The sequence below is a fragment of the Pithys albifrons genome, chromosome 7, assembly GCF_047495875.1.
Source record: "Pithys albifrons albifrons isolate INPA30051 chromosome 7, PitAlb_v1, whole genome shotgun sequence".
Classification (NCBI taxonomy): domain Eukaryota; kingdom Metazoa; phylum Chordata; class Aves; order Passeriformes; family Thamnophilidae; genus Pithys; species Pithys albifrons.
In genome coordinates, this window is record NC_092464.1 from 41245396 (window position 1) to 41261347 (window position 15952).

General features: G+C 39.6%; 1 protein-coding gene across 4 annotated transcripts in view; it reads left to right on the plus strand.

Annotated features, from left to right (window-relative positions):
- RBMS3 (RNA binding motif single stranded interacting protein 3) overlaps positions 1-15952 on the plus strand; it is a 708641-nt gene that overhangs the window by 540735 nt on the left and 151954 nt on the right. For all 4 annotated transcript variants that reach the window (XM_071561125.1, XM_071561126.1, XM_071561127.1 and 1 more), the window contains one exon: positions 14064-14221. In XM_071561125.1, coding sequence (XP_071417226.1) covers positions 14064-14221 — 158 coding nt within the window. The remainder of the gene's footprint in view (positions 1-14063; positions 14222-15952) is intronic.

The window sequence follows — 15952 nt, forward strand, 5'->3', positions numbered from 1 at the left end:
GCTCAGCTGCTAATGTGCCTGGCATTCAGCAGTGTTAATCACAGCCATTCAACCCTGCCTTTTTGTTCTATTTTAGTATCTTATGTTTTAAATAAATCAAAGTTTCATTTTCTTCCCTTACTCATAGTATTGCCTCATTTTCATCTATGGGAGTAGAAATTGAGTATTTCAAGGCCTTTTTGTTAACTCTCAGCTGTGAACTGCTGACTCAGCATTGAAAATTCACACAGAGGAAAAATGTGGTAATGATGAGTCTGTCGTGCTTCTGAGTGATAACCATCCCTTGTCACATTTGAAAGGAGAATTGGTTGCCTTTTTACATCTGATGCATTTAGATATCATATAAATATTTCTGCAGGGTATATTTTGTGAGTTGAGCCTGATCTTAAATGGAAATAGTATTTTTGTCTGTGCTAAATACAGGTTTCTCAAAATAAAACTGTCAAGGCAGTGTTTTATGGTGGCTATTGGTTTCCTTAAGCAGTGTCTATGTAGATTTTTTCTTTAGGATTCTGTAGTAGTCAAAAGAATCCAGACTCCCTGAAAATTGATCCATCCTTAAGGACTAGTAGGTTTCTATTTCTGCTATGTGCATCAAGATGAATAACTGTTCTCTAGCAGTTTGTAAGGACTCAGGCAAAGTAGGCCTCACCCTGTATCCCAACAGGAATTCCCAGACAAGAGAATTCTGACTTCATTTGTGGTTTATAGGAAGTAACGCAAAACATGACCAAAAAAAGCCTTCCATTTTCTTCTCAAGCAATCACATGGGATCTGTGTGCTGCTTGAATTCACTTTTGGGTCAGTAGGTCAAATATTAAAAAGCATTTTACTGTCCCAAAAAGTCCTCTTAAACCTCCTAATGCTTTCCCAGTGCTGATAATTTACTACTGTTAATAGCTATGGTCTCTTTCTAGTCCAAGTGTAGACAGTTAAATGCTAAGTCTTTGAATTTCACATGAAGAAATCTGAGCTTCCTGACTTAGCCCCAATCTAGAGAAGCTTCTGAAGAGAAACACATCAGTTCCTATTGATCTATGAATAGATGCAATATTGATTAAAATTTAACCCCATGTGTAAATTCGTGTTGGCTTTAATTTTACTTGCAGCTTTGAAATTATGTATTAAAGGCAAACAATAAATGCCTGATGATCATCAGAAGAAATGCATCCACTGGGTTCTTTGCATCTTTATTAGTCTGAATGTAGTTCTGAAAATATTTTCCAAGCACAGATACTGATACTGCCAAGTAAAAACAAGGAAAATTTTGCAGTAGAATTCAGTTAGGATCAGTCCATGACAGAGCAAATGCTCTGCTCTTAGGCAGAACAGCTGCTAGAAATAGGGAACAGAAAGCCCTAAAGCCACCCTGGCCAAGTACAGGTTATGTGTGAATGAAAACATCTGTAATGTGTGCTTCTGCTTCATTATGACATCCTTTGGCCACTGGGAGATCTGACAGCAAAGCCCTCACCTGTGTCATGCTCCTGTTATTTTAAGGAAGTCCCATTGCTTCCTTTGCTGAGCTTGAGGAGGAGCATGCAACCTCGGCCCTAACACCTGGTACAGGCTCCACATACTACATAGGAGTTGATCGAAATGCTTTATATCTACAGCTGGAGGAATCCAGCTTTGTCTTCTACAATGCCCGATTCTGTCTGCCCTGAGCAAGTGATATTGTATCCTGAGGTGAATTAGGGAGAAAACCATTTGTTTCCAATGCCATTTATAATCCTTTTGATCCAGTGTTACTATCATGAGAACAGATTGATTCTGCTTGAAACTTTCAGGGAAGGAAGCACAGCCCAATCACCTCCAGGACTCACCAGACTTGAGAGTTGCCACCTTGAAAAATGTAGACTAAAAAACCAAGATCTAGAAATTTTCTAATAATTTTAACCATTTACTCTAGTATCTACATTGCTTTGCACACAAAGCCAGCTTTTCAGGATCTGTTATCATAACTTTTGAGGTTTCAGCTTATGCAAAGTCAAACTGCAGAATTCTGGAAAGACTTTTATATTGTCTGAGTTCTATCTTGAAATGCTTGGTGTTTATGTTAGGTGTTTGGGAGTGTTGTGATTTTAAGTAGAGCAACAAATAATTATAGGTTTCTTTTTTAGATATTATTACAATCAGAAATTTTTGCACTGAGAATTTTACAGATATTTTAAAAAATCGACTAATTATTGTCACTGGCACTGCACATATTTGTTAAAGAATTAAAGTAAGCATTGCTACTAAATACTTACATTTTGTTATATCATGTTTTTCCAAATGAGAAATAATCACAAGAATCCATGAAAATCAGATGTTCTAGTGTGTATTTCTAAGTTATTTTTTAACAGCACTTTAAGTTAAGCTGTTAATTTAGTGTTATTGATTTAGTGTATGTGGCAATTTAGGTTGAATTAGTTTTCTTTCCTCCATTATTGATAATGGAAAGTTTATACTGTGGCCTGATTTCATGCTATGTCCTCTGTAAAACACATAATGTCCTTTGTGACCTCTTTGTTCTCTGTTGCACATGCACAAATGCCCCCGTTCTGTGGGACAGGATCATTTAAAACACAATTCATTGAGAATGCAAATAGTAGGAGTTAAATCACAAGGTTTGTTGACTCTTTGCAGGGGAGAAGGATTTGACGTCTGTCTAAATATAAGTGAGAGAATCCAGCAAGATATACATCAATCAGCATGTCATTAACCCAGTACAGCATAAAGCAAACAAACATACTTGAGACAATATTGTCTAATGGGCAGTGGGACAGTGTCTTAAGTTCACTGGGTCTCCATTGATTGACAAATTGAAATAAATAGGTAAGGTATTCACTTTAGATTGCTGCTCATGTGGCAAATTAGCTTGATGCTTTCAGACATTATCAGTGAGGTTCTGCTTTGGGGTTCACAGCTAGCTTTTTCAGAAATTGTTATAAACAACCATCAGATCATCTGAAGTCATTAATTGATTCTTACTTATTGCCAATAAAAATAGCAAAACAGTCAATAAAAGAGTGTGAAAGAGAATATGGAGATGACTAAACATATTCAAAGCTAGAGGGACACAAGGATTTTTGCAGAGGTTGATCTGCCTTTTTTGCACCGTGCAAGTTTGAATCTGTGGAAATTTGTTTCTAGGAAAACTCAGAAGTAAGGAGTTTTGAAAATCTTACCTTGCAATAGCAGAACTATGAATAATAGGTTCTTATATCAGTCTGTGATAGTTCTGGTTATGACAGTATTTTGTGGAAATGAAAAGGGTCACCATGTATCATAGAATGTTCTGAAGGCAGCAACCATAGTGACTCAAGCCCATATCTCCCACACAAGGCAAAGGGCAAATCAAATCACCATTGGCAGGTGAAAGGCATGATGGAAGGTTCTGCAGCATCTCTGCACTGGACAGACCAATAATAATTCGGTTCCAGCAATATTTAGCTTGAGCAAATGCTGTGCTGTCCATGAACAAACTTAATTAAAAGAACGCTAAGTCCAGCTTACACAGCAGGCACAGCACTCTGATAGTTTGCACAGTGAGAAGAAATACTGGGTATATATAAACTGTGAAGTCTTTTAAAGTTCATGGTTTTAATTAAAACAGTATGTATAAATAATTCTTCACTGTGCAGCTGATACAGTTATTTGTGACAAATAACTTCCTACAATAGTTTGTTCTTTTTCTCTTTATAGGTCATGTGTTTTAGGAATTTGCTTGTTTGTAATTTTTGGACAAAATTTGGTAAAGCAAATTTTAGCCTATGTCTTGTTTAAGAAGTAACTGCAAAGAGTGTTTCAGTGATGGCACAGTAATGCTGGATGCCCAAGTTACAGCTCTCTTTCCTGCTTAGATGATCCCAGGCAAAGGATTTTAATGACAAGAGTTCTTTTCTTGGGTCATTGTAAAGCTTAGAAGTGCTTAAATTTGCTTATACAAATAATAATAAAATACTTTTGTAAATCATTGGAGAAATGCTTTTCTTTGGAATAGCACTTCTGAGTGTTTTCTGTGTTCATGTGCAGAACCACTGTGTCTTTTCAGAAGTGTCCTTGTTAACAGGCTTTTTACAGGACTTGGTGACAACAGGCTTAAACAGAAAATGGGTACCGCAGATTTAGTTTTAGCTACATTTGTAATGTTTGATGTGTTTGGCTTAATTATTGCTGTATAGTGGTTGCATAATTATTCTGAGGCCAAATCTCCTGCAGCTCTTTGGAAACACCACACTGCTAATATATTGTGAACCATCACAATGGTAAAGTCAGGTCGGGCTGTGTACAGAAGAAAGATAATTTATGAAACACGTAGTCAGCACTCAATCTAAAAGGGCACAGTGACTACTGTGAAGTTGATCTGTCAGGGTGAAAGAGAGATTTAACATCTCAGGATGTTAAATCTTTACATATTGGAACCTTCGGAAGGCCATCAAACAACGCATAGATTCTTTTGAAGGTACCTAAGACAATATTCTTTGAATGTCCTTTGTTCTTCAGTATTTTCCCTGTGAAACCTTGAGTGTTTAGACAGTCATGGTTCAGGAGGTAGCTCATGCTCCAGCACTGTTCAATACAAAAATTTTAAAGTGGAAAAGGCTTAGAACCAAGCTGACTAGAGATAAGCCTGGGGGCACCTCACCAAGGTTTCAGGGTGAGTGTGGTAGTGAGTTCTGGTGTCTCAGTGGAGGTCGGGAATGGAGATCCATTCAACAGCAAGAATGGAAGGATTATTGATTTGTTAGAAACCACAGAAACACCTGAGAATGGTGACATAATAATTAGGGCTTCTCTCCCCAAAAATATGTTAGGATTAATAAACTCTACTAGAACTTAATCTCACTTCTGCCATAAAAGACAATAAAAAATTCTTCTATAAATACATCAGCAACAAAAGGAGTGCTAAGGAGAATTTCCATTCCTTATGGGATGTGGAGGGAAACAATGACAAAGGATGAGGAAAAGGCTGATGTATTTAAAGCCTTCTTTGTCTCAGCCTTTAATAGTAGTTGCTCTGTTGAGCTGGAAGGTGGAGCTCTGAACAGAATGAAGCCCATAGAATCAAAGGGAAAATGGATAGTGACCTGCTGACCATGGGGCCAGGTGGGATCCACCCAAGGATACTGAGGGAGCTGATGAAGTGCTCATCAAGCCACTTTCAATCATTACCTGGTAGTCCTGGCAAACCAGGGAGATTCTGGTTGACTGGAGGTTAGCAAATGTATTGCCCATCTACAAGAAGGGACAGGAGAATCTGGGAAACTACAGACCTGTCAGCTTCACCTCAGTGCCAAGGAAGGCTATGGAGCAGGTCATCCTGAGCGCAATTACACAGCACATACAGTACAACCAGAGGGTCAGGATGGGTTTATGAAAGGCAGGTCCTGTTTGACCAATCTGATTGCCATGTATGACAAGGTGACCTGCTTAGTGAATGAGGGAAAGGCTGTGGATATTGTCTATCTAGACTTTAGTGAAGCCTCAGACACTGTTTGCCACAGCATCCTCTGGGAGAAAGTGGTTGCTTATGGTTTGGATGCATGTATTTTCACTGGATAAAAACTGGCTGACTGGCTAAGCACAGGGTGGTGGTGAACGGAGTTACCTCCATTTGGTGGCTGGTCATGAGTGGTGTCCCTCAGGGCTCAGTATTGGGGCCAGTCCAATTTAATATCATTATTAATGATCTGGATGAGGGGATCAAGTGCACTCTCAGTCATTAGCAGATGACACCAAGTTGGGTGGGAGTGTTGATCTGCTGCAGGGTAGGAAGGCTCTACAGAGGCATCTCTACAGGCTGAATTGATGGACTGAGGCCAAAATTATAAGAAGTTCAACATGGTGACGTGCCCTGTCCTGCACTTAGGTCAAAACAAGTCCATGCAACACTGAAGGCTTGGAGAAATGTGGCTAGAAAGTTGCCAGGTGGAAAAGAACGTGGGAATGCTGGCTGACAACCAGCTGAATGTGAGCCAGCAGTGTGCCCAGGTGGCCAAGAAGGCCAATGGCATCCTGGCTTGCATCAGAAATGGTACAGTCAGAAGGACCAGGGAAATTATTGTTCCCCTGTACTTGGCACTGGTGAGGTGACATCTTGAATCCTGTGTTCAGTTTTGGGCTCCTCAGTACAAGAAGATATTGAGGTGCTGGAGCATGTCCAGAGAAGGGCAGCAGAGCTGGTGAATGGTCTGGAGCACAGGTCATATGACAAACAGCTGAAGGAGCTGTGGTTGTTCAGTCTGGAGAAAAGGAGACTCGGGGAGACTTTACAGTTCTCTACAACTACCTGAAAGAAGGTTATAGTGAGGTGGGGATCAGTCTCCAAGGTAACAAGTAATAGGACAAGAGGAAATGGCCTCAAGTTGCAGCAGAGAAGGTTTAGATTGAATAGCTGGAATAATTTCTTCACAAAAAGGCTTATCAAGCATTGGAACCAGGGACGTGGTGGACAGCCAGTCACTGGAGGTATTAGAAAGACATGTTTATGTGGCAGTTAGGGACATGGTTAGTGGTGGACTTGGCAGTGCTGGGTTAAGGGTTGGACTCAGTTGTCATAAAGGTCTTTTTCAACCTAAACAATTCTATGATTCTTTGAAATAGCTTTGGAAGGACTCTTGACAAGGAGACCAATATCAGTTTTACCAGTTCCCTTCAACTCTATCTGTTGGATTATTCATACTTAGTGCACTAATAAAATCCATGTAAAGTTTTGGTTTTCTGTACAGTCTTGTTAGCCTTTTGGTGTGCTGCTCAACAAGAGAGTGAAGCCAGCCAGGGCTCAATAGTTAACTGGTCATTGATTTAGCTGTCTACACTGTTAAAAATGTACCCACACAAAGGAATGCAAATAAGCAAGGAATAAGTCAAAGGAAACCCTGGCAGCTGCACTTGATTCATTTTGTTCACCTCGTGTTACTGCAGTAATGACTCAAAATATGTCATTGACAATTCTGGAAGGCTATGTGGTCTGGACCATTGCTATAGCAAGTGTTTTGTGTGCATTTGTTAGTTTGTTTCTTCCCTCTTATTAAAAAATTAGAAAAGTCTTTGATAATAGGGCTACTATCACTTAATTCAAATCAGTGTTTGATTGGAAAGGCATCACTTGAACATACACAGGCAAGATCTCAATCCCCAAACACTGCACAGTACCCTGCCCTCCCACCCCTGTTGAGATGGAAGAAGAGGTTTTCCTGCCATCAGTTCTCTGATACCAGGACTTTCTTTTGACTTTCACACCACTAACCTATATTCGTTCTGTGTAACAGTGATAACTAATTTAGGAGCATCTTGCTGTACTGGGATAGGTCAGTGAAGAGAGAACCTTCCCAAATGTTACTTGAAGACTTTAGGTATTAGAGCTAAAGTTAAATACATAAATTATAAATTCAGTATCTTAATCTGTCTGAAAGTCAGGCATCTTTTATATATGTGAAAAAATATGACATCTTAATGTGGAATAACAACAGAAAATAAGGGGGAAAGTCTTTTAATTCAGACTTTTGGTGTGTCAATCCAATCAAATGCACATCAAATCAGCTTTTAAATGAATGTCTCAGAGGTCTTGGAAATTTCTCATGATCTGTAGTACTTATAAAGTAAATATTAAAAAATAAAGTAACTAGAAGAGTTATTGAATATGAATCTACTGAGAGAAAGTATTACATGCTTCCTCTGAATTTCGTTTAAGCTCAGTGGCTTGTACAGAATCCAGTTTAGAAATAATGTAGTAAACTGAAGATGAGACTGATACTACCATACAACTACAGTTTTCAAAACAGTGAGCAAACACTGGAAAATTTATGAAATAGTGCATAAATATTTCCATATAAATGATCTGGTTTCTTATAAATGGTTCCACATAAATGGCTTTCTCTATAAAAAGTATGACTCTTTTTATCTTGAGAGGAAACAAAAGTTTAATGCAGATCTTTAAAGGCGAGGAGAGGTTACATGCACAGGCTGAAGATCTGGGCAGTGGCCATAAGGCAGAGATGAAGTAGTTCGGGGAAAATACTGACCGAGGGTGATTTGAAGCTGGGTCTAAAATGTCCAGAAAGATGGGACCATGCTTCCAAAGGTGAATGGTAATATTGACCTGTGTCAGTGGTAATATTGACCTGTGTCATTGTTAATATGATGAAGTTTCAGTTTATTAAAGACCAGAAAAGCATGTGAGCTATTAATATACATATTTCATTATATATTTAAAAAGATGAGTTCAGAATCTAATATCAATCCATATACAAAGTTATATTCCCAGAATAAGTTTGGAAGATGGAAGAAGAAATAATTTGAACTATCAACATGGTTTCCTAGAGCAAACTGTTCTGAGAAATAAATTAGATTGAATAAAAAGAATTGGTACATAAGGTTCCCAGATAAACCAAACACAATCAGTTTCCAGCCCTGCTGAGATTACAGATTACAAGAGGCTGGAGTTCCTTTTGGGAAAAATAACATAGCCAAAACCTGCCCACCCCTCCCTACACATGTGTCTTTAAGGAATGCATTACTAAATGTACTGCGTAAAGAGACTCAGCCTCTGCTCACACCAGCAGGAATTGTTCTTTCAGCTTTTCATATGTTGCTTCCAAAGATTATGTCAAGATGGGAGGGCAAATCCCATCTGAACATTGTCCTTTCTTTCAAAAGTGTCTGGGAGGGCCCAGCAAAGCAAACAGCAAACTTGTTGCAGCGCGCCCTCCGCTGTTTTGGTGTTTTTTTGTTTTGTTTTGTTTTGTTTTTCTGTTTCAAATGCTGTTAGTGAAGTGCATTTCAAATCCTCTGCATTATAAAATTATTTTGCCTTTTTGGCACAAGCCTTGGGAGCTGAGTGACTGGTCCAGTTCTTGCTAAATGGCAGTAACAAAATTTCTAGTTGTTTCCTTGGTACTGCTCCTAACTGCTGAACTCCAGAGCCTTGCAGCAGGACACTTGCTGATAACTGCTGCAGGTGGTCTGAGCTAATCGAAAACTTGGGTTTGTCCTACTGTTAGTTTGCAGTATTAACAGTTTTAAAACTTCCTAGCTGAGATTTTGACTACTTTGAGAGTGTCTATCAGATACATCCCCAGTCAGAATGGCCCAACTGCAAAGTCTGCATGCAGCTAATGTCCCTGGATCCCTTAGGCCAGAGCAACTGAGGTATTTGGGCTACAATTATTGTGAAACAGGCTGTGGTGGGAGCAAAGGGAGTTGCAAAAAGCCACGCACTTGTCTTGAGAGGAGCTTAAATTGGCTTAATTTTTTTGTTTGTTTGTTTTGGGTTTGGCTCATTCTGTGGCACTCTATGTACCCTCACAGACTGGCACATATCAGGACCCCAGAATGAGCTTAGCCCCAGAGTGTGGTGCTGTGCCAGAATTTCATAGGGTTGGAACTGACTGACTGAGTTGATCCCTGTTTCTCTGGGGCTGTGGTGAAAGTGCAAACTGTACCTGGAAAATGTTACTATCCTTGGGCTGTCGAATGGGAGTTTTGGGCTGAAATAAACTTTAGTGAGGACAGCCAGGAACAGGCTTTTGATCGTGGCTTGAGATGGAGCTTGCAAGTTTGCATGCTTTGAGCATGACGCTTCTGCAGCTGGTACACACAGCAGAGTCCACAGCTGCCTTACTACTCTTGTCGAGAAGCAGCAACTTGGCCTGCTCTTGTATCCATTCTTTATCCACATTTGGCACACAGGATCTAAGAAAGGCAGAGAAACTGTGCTGCTGCACTGCAGTGAGTCCTCCACTGCTCTCAGCAGCCCTCTCCTCCTATGAGCCTTCAGGATGGCACTCAGCTGCAGTGGCCAGCCCTGGTTCCCCTGGGAAAGCCCTTCTCATGCATGGGGGATTAAACCTGAGAGACCGTTGTTCTTTGGGAAGATGGTGTGAAGAGGTCTGTCATTCCCCCACACTGCAGGGCTAGCTTAGTGTGTCTTATGTGGTCTGCAGGGGTAAATTTCTTCACTGAAAGGGTGGTCAAGGGTTGGAACAGGTTGCTCAGGGGAGTAGTAAAATCATCATCCCTGGAAGTGTTCAGTATACATGTAGATGTGCTGTCTAGAGACATGTTTTAGCGACAGTCCTGGCAGTGTTAGGTTGGACTTGGTGATCTTGGAGGTATTTTCCAATCTTAGTGACTCTATGATTCTATGAAATAGGGACCAGAAAAGACCAGACTCTGCTGGAATGGTGGCGGCACTGCAGTGTCTCCAAGTCACCGGTTGCAGAACATTGAAGGCACAGTGCTGTTGGAGTTGTTTGTGGTGAGGATGTGACTTTCTGCCACTCTACCCCTTCACTTCCTGTCCTGGTCAGTCAGTCCAAGCTGGAACTGAAGACAATAATAAATGGGATTTTAGCATCTCTAATTGGGAAGTAGCATTATTTATTGTTTGGTGAAAAGCCATAGAAATACTTAAATGAACCAGGGGGAGCCTGAGGCACACTATGTGGATGCAGACACCACCATTGCCCACCAGTCTTACAACCATGGGAGGTGATCTTTCACTGAAGGCAGAAACCTGGCTGTCAACTAGTTAGGATTATGGAAGGCTGGTAGTTCATGGGATGCATGAACTTGCCGTTCTCATTAGGTTTATCTTGTCAGCAAATAGGCACATTTTGAACAGCAGGACACTTTTCTTTGACACAAAGAAGCTCAGCAATGGCACTGGGATGGGGAAGAGAATATCTCAGGCAGGGCCTTGAGGAATCTAGGATGAAAAGACTGGCAAAATGAGAGGCATGTCAACAGGTCCGTGATGAAGAGGAGATCTCTGCACAACTGAAAAAGATGATGAGAAGTCTCAGTTCCAGAGAGTGGGAAGGGGGCCAAGCCTGAGGAACAGGGCCTTGTGAGGGTAGGTGGTGATGGGATCTGGCTGTATGGTGACTGGGCAGCCAGGTCCTGCACCTGTCCTGTAAAGTCTACTCAGCTCCAGGTTGCATCCCTGTGAGGGCATTTCATCTTGTTGCAGTTTGGTGTGTGATATATGGCTTTTGTGGGGTGATATTTCTCTGTAAAGGAAAGGGGTATTTCTCTAAATGTTATATTTGTATAGTAAGGAAAATAATGTGGAATTTTTTTCCTTTTCTTAGAAAGCACTGTTGTGTTATGGAGGTAGCGTGAGTGGTCTCATCTGTCTCGCTCTGCTTGCAGCTCTTATTTCTCATATTGATAAAAGATAGGCTTGGCAAATCCTTGTTAGTGTGTAACTATGGCCTGCTAGTCTTTCTTTCATCCTCAGGGTGCAGCTAACTTTCCATGGATATTTAAAACAACATTTAATCTCTAGCACAGTTAAAAGGCTTAAGTGTTCCTGGTTCAGAAGTGAGACACATTGGCAGTGGTTCTTGTTTATTTTATTTGTTTGTGCCAGCTTGAAAACTGAGTAGTCAAAAGAAAATTTCTCATTTTAATATTCTGCAGGACTGAGTCGCTTCTGTGAAAGCAGAGGCTGTCGTGAAGTCACTGATGCGTAACTCTGCTTTTCCATATTTGTCTGGCCTTTGGCTACAGGGATCTCACCTGCATATTTTTTGTAAATATTAACTAGGGATGTCAGTCCCTGAGCACTGATTGGTGGATTAATCAAAGTCCTTAACCAATCAATGGGTAGATGTTTGCAAAACAATGGGATTATTTCTGAAGAACTGTGCCTCTTGGAATTGCAAACCTTTCTGCTTTGATTTACTTCTCAAATGCCTCTGCTTTACCTGCCTCTAGTGCTCGCATTTTTAAAGTACTTAGTAACACTGAAGATGCTTCCGAACTTCTACATCTTTCATTTTTGTTGTGGTGCAAGGCAAAGTAACAAGCAATAAAACTTAAACAGTTTGCACACACGAAAGGGGAAAAATATGTGGAGTGGGGGGGAGGAGAAAGAAAATGTTGGGAGTTTTTGTTTGCTTTTCTCAAAGCTAAAAGTGTGATCTGAAGCAATATTCCTTTCTTTTCTTGCCTACCTTCCCTTCAGGACTGTTTACGTGAGTTTCCTCACATTGCTAATACTCACCAACATCTTTTGGTACTGGAGAGGAGCTAGCTTTTGGATCTGTATAAATGCAAATTGGTGTGAGAGGAAGGAAGATGACTGCAGGGAAAGATAACTGGAAAGGGAAAGAATGTTTTTCTAGGTTTGAGGTTTGTAACTTCAGTTCAAATTGCAGTAAGTTCATTGTTCCTGTCTGTGGTGTTCCTCTCCTCTCCTCTGCCCCTTACTATAAGATGTGGAAATAACTTTTATGGACAGCAGCTTGAAAACATGCTTACTTTTTTCTTTTACTTGCATTTTGTAAAATAGTGGAGAACTCAATGTGGATGGTAATGTATGAGATAAGGAGTCTGGAGATGCAAAGTAGAATGCAGTGGGCATTAAACAGTATGTCCAAAGGCAAGCGTTCATCCCGTAGGTCAGAATCCAAATTAAGCAGTAAAAGAGTGTTATCACCTCCTGACTTTGGACCATTTTGGGGTATCCATTTTCAGTTTTTTGTGTCATCCAAAACTGCTAAGATTTCCCTTGAGGCTGGAGTAAGAGAAACTGAAAACTTTCCTTGGCTTCTGATTCTGTTATTTAGCTACATTAGACCTGACTGAGTCATTCATGTCCCTGCAAAGATGGGTTGTGTGCATCACAGCTTGAAACAATTTCTCTGCTCTTTTTGAGGCCTTGAATGTACAAGGCAGTGATGGGGCAAACATCTTGGTTCTGTCCTGTCTTTATACATCTTCTAGAAACCCAATGCATGATTGTGTTTGACAAGGCATATCCTCAATAATTTTGATGGAGTGTAATTTGAAACTAGTTTGGCTAAACCAGGGCAGATGGCTGCAGGACTGTGTGTAATTTCACAACAGTGCAAGACTGCAGTGCTGCTGCAAGATTAGTAATGTGTTTTTAGGACAACTCATGACAAAAAAGAAGTAATACTCTTGTCAATTTGGTATTGAACAAGCACACAGTAATTCTACCCATTAAAATGTGTAATAAAAAGAATCAAAAAGTCTGTCTCAGAGAACTTTCTCAGGTAAGGTATTGTCTGAATTACTGCACAGTACAAAGACTGTAGCTTATATTCTTGGTTATTAAACATTACCTGAAATAATGTAGTCCTGCCTAATCCCAGTCAGGCTTGTACTGGCAGTTGATCAGATATTATGTAAAACTTGTATCAATAAAAATGGTCAGAGCCATGAAAATTTGCAAGGGCTTAACTAAATTAATTTAATATAATCAAGACCTGGTTATCTGTAGACAAGGTTTTTATTTACTACTCAAGTACACTTATTTTACATATGGCATCTATGCCTCTTTCATTTCTTTGCAGTAGTTCAGCAAGCAAGAATAGGTGTTGAAATGGTTGCCAAAATGGAAAGTTGAGCCTAAAACCTGAAATAGAATGGGAAAGCTGCTTTCAAATTTGTTTTCTTAATTATTCATACTATGGGCTTTGTCTTATATTTTGGTTCAGTCTGAGAACAAACATGTGACCTATGTCATCAGGACTTAAGGCTGAACTGAAGAACTCTCCCTGTTGTTCCCTGCCCAGCTATGTCTTGTTACTTATTATGAAGGAAGACACTTTTTAGGCAAAAAAAAAAAAGGGAAAAGATACTGTGAAAAACATTCTGTGTTTTCAACCAACCCGGCTCATGATGAAGGGGTTGAATGGGAAGGCTGCAGGCTGGAAAGCACATCTGCTTAAAATATGTGTTGAGTTTTTGTTCTTTATTTATGTTAACAGTGAGCACATTTATGGAAATCACGTTTTCTTCACAGTCTCTTTGCTAAATTAGGACACAAATTCAACAACGCTTGTGCATGAGAGTAATTTTCCACAAATGAGTAGTGTCACTGAGTTCAATAAGAGCAATCACACACAGAATGAAGCACATGCATGAGAGTTTGAAGAAATTTGGCAAATATGTTGCCATCATGAACAGATTGCCCAGATTTGCTTCTAATGCAGCTATAAATTCTTGGCTTGGTCCTATTTTGAATAGCCCTTGTTGTACAAGCCATAAGCTATTCTATTGTGCTAAGCCTAACTGAGGATATTTCTCTTATTTTGTCATAGCAACAAGAGCAAGATCCCACAAATCTATACATCTCAAATTTACCCGTTTCCATGGATGAGCAGGAACTGGAGAATATGCTGAAACCCTTTGGACATGTCATTTCCACCAGAATATTAAGAGATGCTAATGGAGTCAGCAGAGGAGTCGGCTTTGCCAGGTGAAACCTTTACTCTTACTTTGATTCATGCACATTTTTTGGCTTTGGTCCTTCGCAAATGCTGTCTGTTCTGTAGCTCTGAAGTTTTACAGCTGTGGAAAATGCAGAGCAGCACCTTTATCAGACTGTATGTCTTTGCTTTCCACCAATGCAGAAGAATGCCAATGCAGAAGGATGTTCATTTCATTGCTCTGAAAAAAAGTTCATTGTATGTAGGTATATACCCATAAAATTACTTGGAATAGTGAGCTGTCCGTGCAATGTCAAGCTTGGATAATTATAAATGTCCTATATAAAAGAGCACACAGCTGGTAAAGAAACCAAGGAGTGTGCATAGGAGGCCCTGGGGTGCACTTACTGCAGCCTTCCAGTACCTGAAGGGGTCCTACAAGAAATCCAGAGTGGGACTAGAAGATCTTTAATGTCCCTTCAAACCCAAACTGTTCCATGAAACTGTTTAAATACTTAGCACAGATTTTGCAACAGGAAAAAGTATATTTAGCAGTTGGAAGAGCAAAGGGTAGGAACTATAACTGAAGAAACCATGTCTTCCTTGAAAGCTGCAGAGAACTGCAGCTCTGAGAGGAGCTTGAGGAAATATTTGCATATAACAAGCCTTAACGGAGTAGTCAGATATTGTAGACAGAACAGGCAACATATTATTACCATGTACTTCATAGAGAAGTTTCCATGTTTACTCAGAGGGAATATTTACATAGATACTCTTCAGCTTGAAACATTCTTAAATCAAATAGTTTTCTTTTTAAAAGCCAAGGAATAGAGTGCTATATATAGAAAGGTATTGAAAAAGCAAATAAGAAATTTGCAATTCTGCTGTAAATCTGTCTTATGCTTCAAAGGAAAAGGGGAAAAAAAAATCCCAAATCATTGTTTCTACAGAATATTCATAACATTTTGCTTTTTAATAGAGGCAAAATTACTTCTTTGTCTTGCAAATTTTTCTGAAGTACATCATATCTCGGTATATCATGACACTTCTGTTGATGTCAAAGCACCACTGAGTAAAATGAGCACAATAAGTGATGTAGTGTTACCTTTGTCCTCGATGTGAAAGATCATCATGCACAAAGAATATTAAGATAATATTGTCTGAATTCAAATGTAAAAAGGCAAAACATTTATGATGAAAGATGACACACTGTTCCTTACACATTCTTGCAGATAATAACATGAATGTTTCTAGCTCACTAAATATAGATTAGTCTAACTCATGGATAAACTCACACTATTAAAAACTGACTTAGTTTATGAAAATGTATTTAATTATGGAACATATTTCAGGAACTCTTTAATCATCTAACTTTAAGGTTGTGCAGTTCACCACGCAAACAACAGTGGAGTAAGACCTTCATTCCATCAAAATATACGGTAGATTTTCCACTGACTTGAGTGAGGCCAGAGTTAATCCAGGAATTTAGAACTATAGTTGAATGCTGACTCATTTTTGCGAAATTATCAATACAAGATTTAATTACATGACCAGCTGACCTTTTTGTAATGAAGTGCTATTTGGTATCTTTTTTCTCTATGTCAGTCCAAAGAGTTTAATTTGTTTAGTCTTGCTTGAGATCATGAAGGTTTCTTTCTAGCGTACATATAGTGTGAAGGCAGTTAAATGCCACTCTGACCCTGATTCCCATCAGCTCTCAGAAGCTCAGCAGAGTCGGGCCCAGTTAGTACTTGGATGGGAGACCTTCTGGCAATACTGGG